At 38.1% G+C, this 12,530-nt stretch overlaps 1 protein-coding gene across 3 annotated transcripts in view; it reads right to left on the bottom strand.

The window, feature by feature from the left end:
- The window catches only part of LMBRD1 (LMBR1 domain containing 1), a 122,136-nt gene that overhangs the window by 26,555 nt on the left and 83,051 nt on the right, over positions 1-12,530 (bottom strand). For all 3 annotated transcript variants that reach the window (XM_033428719.2, XM_033428718.2, XM_004270130.4), the window contains exons 10-14: positions 11,989-12,053; positions 11,530-11,632; positions 10,654-10,758; positions 8,855-9,004; positions 7,422-7,500 (exon numbers count right to left, since the gene is read on the bottom strand). In XM_033428719.2, coding sequence (XP_033284610.1) covers positions 7,422-7,500; positions 8,855-9,004; positions 10,654-10,758; positions 11,530-11,632; positions 11,989-12,053 — 502 coding nt within the window. The remainder of the gene's footprint in view (positions 1-7,421; positions 7,501-8,854; positions 9,005-10,653; positions 10,759-11,529; positions 11,633-11,988; positions 12,054-12,530) is intronic.

Below are 12,530 nucleotides of genomic sequence, written 5' to 3'. Positions count from 1 at the left end.
CCTGTAACTTCATTATAGCTTGCCATTTACTTTTCTATTACAATTATTCATTTTCATATCCAAATCCATTAGGCTGTTTGCTTTCCAAAGGCAGGGACTGTGGTATATGTGTCTCCTCTGATGCTTTCTCTCCTTCCCAGAATCTACCCCAGTACTCTATTCTGTTTGTCCACAAAGGGAAACTGATCACCCACCTTCCTCTTTGGGCTCAAATATTTCTGTATATTTATGTTACTCTTCATAATTCTGTGTCCATTTTAACTATTTTATTCACACTAACATATACGTTGTCTGTGTATTAATGCTTATTAGATTAAGCAGCAAAGGAACGTGAAACTAAGAATGTAAATAAAAGTCCTTTTGTCATATTAGCATATAAAATTTAAAACTTGATTTCTAATTTGCTCAGCTGACTCATTTTGAACTGATAAACAATGCATTACCTGTAAGGGTAAATTAAGTAATACTGTTGTTTTAAGGTAACTTTGTGAACATAGTATGATAGGCATTCTTTATAAATCTGTTAAATCACCCTATTCTTTAAGGGATCATTTTAAACACAAAAAAACCTTAACTATTTTTAGATGACTCTCAAACATTATAACATTTAATAAATGCCAGACCACCTCATGTATGAATGCAATATTACTTAAGAAAAACAAGTCTATGAAATGCACTTAATAATGGTAAGAGGTCAATATATGTATTTTTAGAAATCACTGCTTTAACATCTTTCTAGGGAGATTACCTTTCCTCAAAAATAATTTTAAGTATAACACTCTAAATTATAATTTTTGTTTCATAATCTAAAAATCATTCTCCAAAATTCTGTTACTTGCAAAAGGTACATAACGAAGGTGACATCAAGTACCTTATGGGGTATTTATATTACAGTATTATCTACTCTAGTCAAAGTGCCCACTAAAATGTCACAAGTAATAGTGTTGCGTTTCTCCTCTTCATGCTGACATTTCCTAGTGTGCAGTAACTGGACTCTGTCACCACACTTAACACCCCATCCCCACCCGTATGCATCAAATCTCACGTTCTAACCTGCTCCTTCATCTTTCTCCATCATTTCAAAAAATTTTTAACATTTAAAACTCAATAATTTTCATCTCCTTATATATGAATTAGAAGGATTAATATTTTCTTTATGAGCAGCAGTCCCCAAAGCCATCTTAATTTTGAATCTGGCGGAGAAGAGTTCTCTTAGAGCCCCTCATCATTTTTATTTAAAGTATTCTCTTAAAAAAATCTACCCTGCCACCCCAAATTCAATGGTCATATTTCTACCATCCTCTTCCAAGTATGCACAGGCAAATTTGACATTCAGAGATTAGCTGGAGAACCAAAAAAATACTGGGAAAAATAAAGCCATAAACCTAAAGGGTATGTTTTTGTACTGCAAAGCAACATTTCAAAGAATAAGTCAACTAAAATGTTTTACAAAACTATTCGGCAGTTCAAAGGAGGTCATTTTAACCAGTGGTCCCCAACCTTTTTGGCACCAAGGACCGGTTTCGTGGAAGACAATTTTTCCATGGACTAGTGGGGGAGAGGGGATGGTTTGGGGATGATTCAAGCGCATTACATTTGTTGTGCACTTTGTTTCTATTATTATTACATTGTAATATATAATGAAATAATTATACAACACACCATAATGCAGAATCAGTGGGAGCCCTGAGCTTGTTTTCCTGCAACTAGATGGTCCCATCTGGGACTGATGGGAGACAGTGACCCCCGACATGTGTAGCTAGGTCCAGTCTAGTCTGTGATCTCGTTTTGGTTGCTGTCACTGCAGAAAACCCTGCTTCACAAAGATGGGATGTTGGAAATGGAGGCAGGCTTCTCAGTGCTTTCGTGGCGATCTCAGGATATTGCGCCCTGGCTTTACTCCAGAGTGTATGGAGATCTGAAGTTGTCTCAAACACACTTTTGAGGGCACCGTCACTTGCGATCTCGAGCAGTTGATCCTCTTCCAGTACAAAGTCAGTTCACCTGGCTTATTCACAAATGGGTGGTCGTGGATCCATTCCTTCCCAGTTCAGGGGTCTTTTGTGGTTGGGAAGTAATGCTCAAACTCTTCTGAAAGCTGAGTTAGGTGACCATGCACCAGCTGGGAGAAAGAAGGCCCTGGCTCAGTCTTTCAAAATCTCTGCTAATGTTTGAAACATGTCAAAAATCCCAATGTTCGCTCGTCGCCCCCATAATTCCAGTTTGGCTTTGAATGCAGCCACTTTACTTGCAGACTTGAACACAGATGTTGTTCTCCCCTGAAGTGACATATTGAGTTCGTTGAGCAGGTTGAATATGTCACACAAGTAAGCAAGTTTTGCGACCCATTCTGTGTCACTGAAATGTGCTGCCACTGGTGACTGTTTTTCTAAAAGAAATCTCTGGAGAGGCTCTTGTAACTTATGAACTCTGGCCAGTGATCTCCCTTTGGAAAGCCATCTCACTTCTGTGTATAAGAGAAGACGTGTGTGCTCTGGGTCCGTCTCCTCACAGAGCTGCACAAACAGACGTGAGTTAAGGGCATGTACTTTAATGTGGTTGATAATTTTAATCACATCCTGCAAAACGTTAAGTTCAGGTGACATTTTTCGGCTAGCCAGCACTTCTCTATGGATGACACAGTGTGTGGACTCACATTCAGAAGCGACCTCTTTGACCCGAGTAGCGAAACCAGAAAGCCGTCCAGTCATGGCAGCCGCTGTCTGTGCATATACCGATACAAAATGACCAATTCAGTTTTCCTGATATGTAATCATTCAAAGACTTGAAGAGCTCTGCAGCTGTGGTGTTGGTTGGTAACAAAAGTGCCATAACATATTCTCATGCACACCCTACTGAAAAATATATCACACAAAAATAAGCATTGTTGCCTTGTTGTCAACAGCAGTAGACTCGTCAACCTGGACTGCGTACCACAGTGACTCATTAATCCTGGCAATTGCGCCTCAATAGCCTCTGCTATTTCATCAATTCGTCTAGTTATGGTGCTAGCCGAAAGAGGAACACGTGCCACCTTTTGAACTGCAGCTTCTCCTAAAAGTTCATGACAAATGTCCTTAGCAGCTGGCAGGATCGAATCTTCACCCAATATAAAGGGCTTCTTAGCTTTAGCAATGCGGTTAGCCACTAAGAAGGATGCTCTCAGTGCAGACACGTTTGATGAAGTGGTGGCCTTCAATAATTGCTTTTCTTCATGTTCATGATATTTCCTTTTGAAAAACTCCAAAGCCTTGTCTTTCAATGCAGGGTGCTTGGTCTCCATGTGGCAAAGCAGTTTTGAAAGTTTCATGGCTTTGTTGGATAGCCAGTCACCACATATTATACAAAGTGGGCTTGGAGAATATGAATCACCTGCTGCAATGAACCGGTAACTTAAGTAGGACTCTTGGTATTTTCTTTTAAATGCAACTTTCTTTTTGTTGGCAGTCTTAAGAGTCTTCTGTCTCATCATTGGGTCTTTCTTTCTCCCTTTTCAAAGAAGCTCCCCAGCGACGTTTGTTTTTTACTCATTTTGCCTAGGGTTATCTTGTGGGCTTACCAAAAACTGTGAATGAGACAAGGACACAGTGCAGGAAAGAGGCATGGATGGAAGTGGTAAATAAAATAATGGGCAGGCCAGGCACAGACTAAAGTAAGTGTTGGATTCCAACTTAAAGCCTGCCACCAGATGCAGCTTAATTGTCACTTGCCACTCACTGGTAAGGTTTTGATATGAGTCTGCAAGCAGTTGATTTATTAGGGTCTCTGTGCAGTCAAACCTCTCTGCTCATGATAATCTGTATTTGCAGCCGCTCCCCAGTGCTAGCATCACCGCCTCAGCTCCACCTCAGATCATCAGGCATTAGATTCTCACAAGGAGCGTGCGACCTAGATCGCCCGAATGTGCAGTTCACAGTAGGGTTCGCGCTCCTATGAGAATCTAATGCCACCGCCGGTCTGATAGGAGGCGGAGCTCAGGTGGTAATGCAAGCCATGGGGAGCAGCTGTAAATACAGACGAAGCTTCGCTCTGCTTGCCTGCCGCTCACCTCCTGATGTGTGCCTGGTTACTAACAGGCTACGAACCGATACCAGTCCGTGGCCTGGGGGCTACGGACCCCTGATTTAAGCCACTATAAATTAGATTAGACTGATAAACAAAAATACTGAATGTGATTCATAAAAGAGTTATGGCCAAGGGTATGATTTAACTAAACTTACTGATCTATAACATAAAAATTCACTCAGTTCAGCAATATAAGGGCATTTTAAACACCTTTACCAGTGCAACTTAATTTTGAAATTTTGATGTTTTTCTGCTAAGGTTTCAATACTACTATAAGAATTTAAGAAACAGAACCTATTTTAGATCTTCAAGATCAGTGCCCTCTTAAAAAAAAATTAAAATCAACTCAACAGTAATTTTTCATTCTACTTTCACTGAGCTAAAAATGACAACCCAAAGCATTTCAACTATCAACCCTAGTGTGACATGTGTATGTACATTTCAAAGTAAAAAACCTGGGACTAAACTCATTACAAAAGTAGAGCTGGAAAATCAAGTCACACTTATTTATAATAGAAACCTATAATAGAATCTAAAGAAAAAATGGTTCTGATGAACCTAGGGGCAGGACAGGAAGAAAGATGCAGACATAGAGAATGGACTTGAGGACATGGGGAGGGGGAAGGGTAAGCTGGGACAAAGCGAGAGAGTGGCATGGACATATATACACTACCAAATGTAGAATAGATAGCTAGTGGGAAGCAGCCGCATAGCACAGGGAGATCAACTCAGTGCTTTGTGACCACCTAGAGGGGTGGGATAGGGAGGGTGGGAGGGAGACGCAAGAGGGAGGAGATAGATATGGGGATGTATGTATATGTACAGCTGATTCACTTTGTTGTAGAGCGGAAACTAACAAACAATTGTAAAGCAATTATACTCCAATAAAGATGTTAAAAAAACAAAAAGAAACCTTTTACTATTATTTCTTCTTCATGTCTGTTTCCCCATCTCCTCTCTTGATTTATTCTTTTCTCCCAGCTTTAGTCGCTTCCCTTCTTTCCCTTACACCCTGGACTCTGCGGTAGGTCTCATTCTCTCACTCTTAGCTTGTCCTTGGCTTACCATTCTACTTCAGTCCTTCAACCCACCTTCCCAGACAGCCTAGGCAATGATGGAGAATGGTACCAGCTATACAGATTTGTTCAGCAAAAATACAGATAGATAATTCCATCTCTGGTCCTTGACATATTTATCTATCACTAACTTATCTTCAGTCAGATCCTTCTTCTGTTCACCGATCAAAACTTTTGCCACTTTCTTAGGTTCTGTGCCCAATGGCCCACACAATTCTCAGCAGATGACTGAACTTAAACTTCACAGCAAAATGAGACAATCATACAGAACTTCCTGTTCACCCTAAGAAATTACTATCTGAGTCCATATTGTTGCTTCCTTCCTTGCTCTAGAGAAAGAGGCATCCCTCCTTCTAGCTAAAGCATTCAGTCTTTGATGTTCTAAATACCATCTCCTCCAGAACTGGATGGTACTGGCCCATCATTTAACCTTTGTGATATTTTTCTTCAACTTTTCCTGCTCCATTAATTCCATTCCATCTTCCCTGAAGTCTCTCCTCATTTAAAAAGAAAAAAACAAAGATTCCCCCCGACCCTGCACGCCTGCTCTAGTTTCCATCCAATCCCTCTCAATCTCCACAAACAATTTCTGTGAAGAATATAAACTCAGTCACAGCTTCATATCGCTTTTTAGTCACTGCACTTAGCTTTCGCCTCCACCGCCTCTGTGCAGTCCCCTTCCCCACACCTGCTTCACCTGCCTGCCCCTGGGTAGCCGTCCTCCTCCGAGCCCTGGTCTCCACGCTCCTCTCTCTCCACCTTCTGAGTTCATTATGCAAATATCCAAGTGCCCACGAAATCTCCGCCTCAAGGTCTGTGAGACATCTCAAGTCAACTAAGCATTTCTTACATTTCTTCTCTAATCTTAGTATCCATTTTTAACTCAGCTTGCTGATACCAGAATTTACCCCATTACTCAGTAACTGGAGGGCCATTCTAGAATATTCTGTTGCCTTGCCACTGCTTCAGACCCAAGCAAGCAGAAATCCTCTTGCTTCTCTCTTCATCTCACACCCTCCAGACCACTGTTTACTCCAGGCTCTCACCATCTCTCCTGCATGACTGCACACAGCCCCTGCCGGCAGCCTCTCCCAGCCGATTTCTACGCTCAGCTCTCAACTTCTCCAACCCGTTCTCTCTGTTATAATAAAGTTACTGAAAACAAAGCAGACCACAGTTTCAACTTCCTTGCTTAGAACTCTTCCAAGGCCTTCCGGGGCTTGACTCCTAACTCTGCAATCCCACTTTCTCCCTCCCTCTAACCCACACCCCTCCAGAATTAAAACAAAACAGTAACAGTGCTTTACATTCGCTGGAACATAAAACTACAGTTTAAGCGAATTACGTTTGAGAATTTTGTTCCTCTGCCTAGAACAGCCTCCCCTTGATGCACATACCAGGTAAATTCTTCATTCACCTTGAGAGGCAGCTCTGCCCTCCCTTTTCTGAAGCCCTGCTTTCTGAAGACCACCACCGCACAGTGCTCTCCACGTAGAGCTCTGTACTTCTTCCACTGGGCTACCCTGGACTCTGTACCTATTCCTGTTACTCTACCACATTCCAGAGTTGACCCTGGTAAAAAACTCCAAATTTATCTTTTCCATAACGGTACCCCTGAATGATTTATCAAGAAATATACTATATTTGACATATTATTTTACCCTGAAATAAAAGCATACTATAATATTCAAAGGGGAAAAAAACCTCATCTTAGCACACAGAAAACAGAAAAAAAAAGATTGTCTCAAAATTCACAGAGGTTAAGAGCAGAGGATCTCAGAGCTTTTGTCAGAATACACACAAAGTACTTAGCACAGTGTCTGAAACACAATTACATGTTCTTAATAGTTAATCGCTGTCATCATTAACATTATTATTATTAACTAAAGTAACTAGAGTTGGATGGTTCAAAAGTTGTTCTAGGTCATAGGTACTTTAGGTCTCAGTCCTAAAAATTGCAGATACCACCAAAACTCTCCTGAAATTTTTAAGAACAATGAAAAAAGACATTTAGAATGTTTCTCATTATACTAGTACACGTGATAAATTATAACTACGTTTTGTTCTTCAAAAGTAAACACTTTATAATGATACTTTCCCTAATGGAAATCAGTAAATTACCAAGATATTCTACTGAAGACACCAAGGTCTTCTTGCTAGAATTTCCTTTGTCACCACATATTAAAACAAATGCATCAAATGATTAAGACACCAAAATGCAAGACACATCTTTTCTTACAGAGCTATAAATTCTACGATGGGTGATAAAAGCTACTTTACCTTCAGGGGCATCTGCATCACATCTCTTTGGCACAGAAAGGGTCGAATTGCCTTTATGGGCATCATAAGTTATATTGCTCTGAAAGATGAAAATATAATTAAAATATAAATAGTATATTAATATATTTCGATTAAAAAGTAATCACTTTATGAACTTTATACTGTTTTCTATTAAACTACATCTAGCTAATATTCTAAAAGGTAAATTACATAAAATTGCAACTAGAAGAAAAAGATTTAGGGTAAATTTAACATTAGGGCTTTCCTATAACAATCATTAGGCCCTGTGTTGAACAACAGAGCTTCTGCCCAGAGAAATGGCCTACTTATTTTTCCACTGTGGAACAAGAAAAGAATATCATTCATCCATGCAAAAGCATGACGTTATTTCATTCATTCATAGAAGAATGTTTTATAAGCATGACCTAGTGAACCAGGTGCAGGAGATAAGGCAAGAAGAGAATAAAAGGTATAAGAAATGAAAAAAGTGACTAAGGTGACCTTCTAGCATTGTTTCCCAAACTTGTGTCATTCGTTACCTCCATTATGATCCTGCCTTATCTTTGATCCAATGGCATTGTTACTTAATATTTTTCAATGAACTAACTTTTCAATCCTTAGCAATATTATGGATGGTATTAAAGGTCTGATGTGCTTACTAGATCTTGTTTGTTTGTTCCTAATTACATATTAAAGAAAGAATGGAGGAAGAAGTACAGGATAAAGGAGTGACCCGGGGAGACTGGATTAATAATGAAAAACTCCATTAAAGTAAGGCTTGAACTGGGCCCTGAAACATGGATTTGATTTGACTTGTTAGAAGGTAGAGCAAGAGATATTTTAGGAAAAGGAAACTAAACAAAGGCTGAATTAGATATGGTCAAAATATGTTAAGCTGTCAAAATATTCAAACTAGCTCTCCAGGTACAACTAGGAATCACAGCTGGCTTTTGAAAGATCAACACCAAGGAATCACTGTAACAGGTAAGAGGATCCCTGTCATGTTAAGAGAAAGCATAGTTACGTACAAATAAAATAAAGTCTCTCCTCTGGGATTCATGGTACCAATGAGCAGACATAACTTTCTGCACACCAAAACTTTTTGGGGAGCCATATTAATAAACTTACTTAAAATATTATTTTAGAGTAAATATTATGAGTTTTAGCAAAGTGCTGAGACACAGCTCAGTAGCTTGGCACCATGGGATCCATTTAAGGAACTACTGTAACGAAATTCAGTGTTATTTTTAAAAAGAACTTGTTTGAAACAAATATAAACATGCTGAAAAATGGAATGAAAAACTAGTTTTAGCAATATTAAGTTTAAACTGATGAGCTAATATTTTGTGTTAGCTTTCACAAATGAGAATTTGATTTTAGATTTCACTATGTTTAAAATATCAAAATACTGACTTTTTAAAGTTTGCACTTACCTCTATCAGGTAGTTTTGGCTTCCGTACATAACATACTGGGGGGCGAGGCTGTAAATCATGTAGCTAGTGTGAAGCACAATAAGCAGAAGTATCATGCAGAGAAATAAGAGCGCCTGGGGCCTGGTTCTCCCCCTTCTGATTTTATACAACTGGAACGAAAGAACACAGGGATGATATTCCAGCAACACGTTTCATGTGAAGGGACTGAGTCCCACTCCTTTGTTAGGGGGTAATGAACACAGTTCAATCCACCGTTTCTTTTTCCCAAAATAAATGCTAAGAATTCTTAATCTTTCCAGATAATTATAAGAATAACAAAGAATAACAACGCTTTCCCTGAAAAGCTTTTAGGTTTAGATTCATGTTTATTTTAAAAACTCAAGACCTAGAGAATATATTTGTACTCACACGGTCTGTTTCAGAAAAATCTTCTAAACTTATTATGCAATAGCATCTGTTAGAAGTTCCTAGAGCTAAGAGGAACTGAGAACTACTTCTATCTAAAGATTAGAGGAGCTTCAACTGTAAGTATTAGTAATATATTTGAGTTTTATATAATATTACTCCCCAAGGATAGACATGCCACATGTTTTAAATACTCATTTCTATGAAATATGATATCCTCATATTATACTCTACTATAAAACTATAATACAGTTTATGGTAATTTATGTTCATCTGACTACAGCTATTTTCACATGTATCCATACAGGAGGGAAACTAAAACATGTGGTAACAGATAGAAGGAGCCTGGTGACGGGCTTCATTTCAACGGCAGAGCACACTTTTATTCTAGCAACTAAAATAGCACCTCCCTGTTTTATTACTAGATTGTAGTACAGTATAGAGTAATAGGACTCCAATATTGGACGGGATATGATCACGTAAAAATGTACGTTTCCCAGCTTCCCTACTCCTAGTAGTGGCTGGTAGTGATAAAACATTAAATGTCAAAAGGAAAGCAGTCTGTTGGGGACTTCTGGGAAAGTCTTGCTTTTTGATATAGGTATCACCACTTCTCCCAGCTACCTTTTCCTTACGGAACACGGACAGAATAAATGGGGTTGAAGCAGCCATATCACAATCATGAGGGAGAAGCCAAGAGGAATCCAGAGATATTAGACTTGATTTTTGAGCTAATGAAGCAATGCTAGATTTTAAAAATGTTCCACAGCAAGAAGTCTTCCATTAGTTCAAGCCACTATTTAACTGAATTTTACCCACAGCTGGAAGTATGATGATGTATCTCGTTTTAAAATTCTTAATTTATATCAAGATGACTCTAAGAGGAAAATGACCCTTTCTCCAAACATACAGTAATCTTTCACTCCCAGTAGTAAGGGCCATCTTTTGAGCAACCATGAGTCCAGTTGTGCTTCAGTGTGTTCCCATGCAGCCGAACACTAAGGAAAATAATAGAACTTCTAGCCCAGGACTTCTCCACCTCGGTACTACTGATGTTTTCGGCTGGATAAGTCTTTGCTGTGGGAGGCTGCCCTGTGCAATGCAAGATGTTTAACTGAATCCCTGTACTCTAACCAACAGATGCCAGTAGCGCCTCCTAGTTATAACAACTGAAAACATCTCCAGACTTTGCCAAATGTATCCGGGAGGGCAAAATCGTCCCTGTAGACGAAGAGCACTTTTATGTTAACCTGAAGTGAAAAAGCTAGTATTTCCATTTTTGGTATCAAGATATTTACAACTTCTACATTATAAATCTAAGGTAATTTGCAATAATGGAGATTATGCACAAAATGATGAAAAAAATCAAAATGATATTGTAACATATACTCACTCTAATCCAAAAGAACCATATGCCAATATTTCGAATCCCCGCCATTGAAGTAAAAATAAAGTACATAATAATAGTTGTTATAAGAATATAATCAAGAGGAAACACCTGAAAAAAGATAAAATTAAACTTAATACACAAACAATAAGGGCTTTAGAAGTCATGTAAAATTAACTGAAAATTCATTGTTCATATTTGGCAATGTTTAAAATATCAACCCTGATCAGGTTACTATGATAATGCAAAAAAAAAAAAAAAAAAACCTCCAAGAAACAATTACCAAACTACCAAACTATTACCAAATTGCTCAGTATCATTATCCTAAGAAAAATCCTATAACAAATTAAACTAAAAATTACATTTAGGGCTTCCCTGGTGGCGCAGTGGTTGAGAGTCCGCCTGCCAATGCAGGGGACACGGGTTCATGCCCCAGTCCAGGAAGATCCCACGTGCCGTGGAGCGGCTGGGCCCGTGAGCCATGGCCGCTGAGCCTGCGCATCCGGAGCCTGTGCTCCGCAACGGGAGAGGCCACAACAGTGAGATGCCCATGTACCGCAAAAAAAAAAAAAAAATTACATTTATATATGGAATAAAAGACTTCGTTAAAAAGTAAAAACGGGAAGTGCTTGGAAAAGTTCACCCCTAAGTCTTATCACGTATCCCCAAATCAAGTTATGTATAACATGAGAGTTCAGTAATACATCAACACAATAATTTTTAAAGCAACATATCAACATAGAATTTATATGTAAATAAAAAGCCAAATCAGCAGAGGGCACAAGCATATACTTCCAAGTACTAGTAGGTTTGTCAACATAATAATCTGACAGAGTGTGACAATGTTTGCTAGAGTATAAAATGGATGATTTTTTTACTTACTGTTTGTAGTAAAGGCAAAAGCATATTCAGTGGATTACTCAGGTTAGCTCCAAAAATTATGAAACCAGAATCTATTCCAGCTGAATGAAGAGCTTTATCCAAACTATAACAAAAAAATGTATAAAGAGTGAATTTATATATTGCACCACATTTTCAGTTACTTTAGAAAGAATATCATCATAACTTAAGCATGCAGACTCAATGGAGTCAAAGAAAACCACAGATAACAAATTAAACCTCACTTAAATATCTTACAGATATTGTTCAATTGATACAGAATAAAGAAATACTGTCTATTATTGGGGCTTTTTAGTCATTCTTTGAGTTAATGCTATAGAACACTTCAAGTAAAATAGCTACTTAAGATGAATAGGCTACACTAATGGAATTCAGCGTGGAAAATGTATAAGATCATAGGATGTGTGTTAGTGCTTTAGAAAATGTGTCTACTGTACTTACTTGGACAGGAAGAGAGAAATTATAAACAGCAATGCAACTACGATGAAAAATATTCCCCAAATGATCTAAAAGCAAAAATAAAAATAAATCGTTAAAATATACTTCTGAAGTTGATATTAAAAGCACAGAACCATTATGCTCAATGGGTTACTAGTGTATGACAATGATCTAAAAAAAATGACCTAAAATAAATTTTAATTTAATATGTAATCATACAGTATATAATCCTAGGCACACATCATCTAAATTTTCATTATGAGACTATTTGAGAACAAAAACACAAAATAGACAATGCATTTGAAAGTTTTCATTGGTAAGTAAACAAATGAGACTCTTTGCTAGGTCCAATAAAAGGTTTATATTCAGTTATACTCAAATATAAAAAGTTAACTGAAAACTACATTAAGACTAATATACATACACAAAAACCAAAACCAAGAAACTCATCAGGTTATGTTAACCTGTTGTTAAAACAGAGAACTTGGAACATTTTCTCACAGAAGTAATGAGATACTATATAGCTGACCCTTGGACAACGCAGG

Source organism: Orcinus orca, chromosome 12 (genome assembly GCF_937001465.1).
Source record: "Orcinus orca chromosome 12, mOrcOrc1.1, whole genome shotgun sequence".
Classification (NCBI taxonomy): Eukaryota; Metazoa; Chordata; class Mammalia; order Artiodactyla; family Delphinidae; genus Orcinus; species Orcinus orca.
Note: the sequence above shows the minus strand (reverse complement) of the source record. Positions and strands in the feature narration are given on the sequence as shown.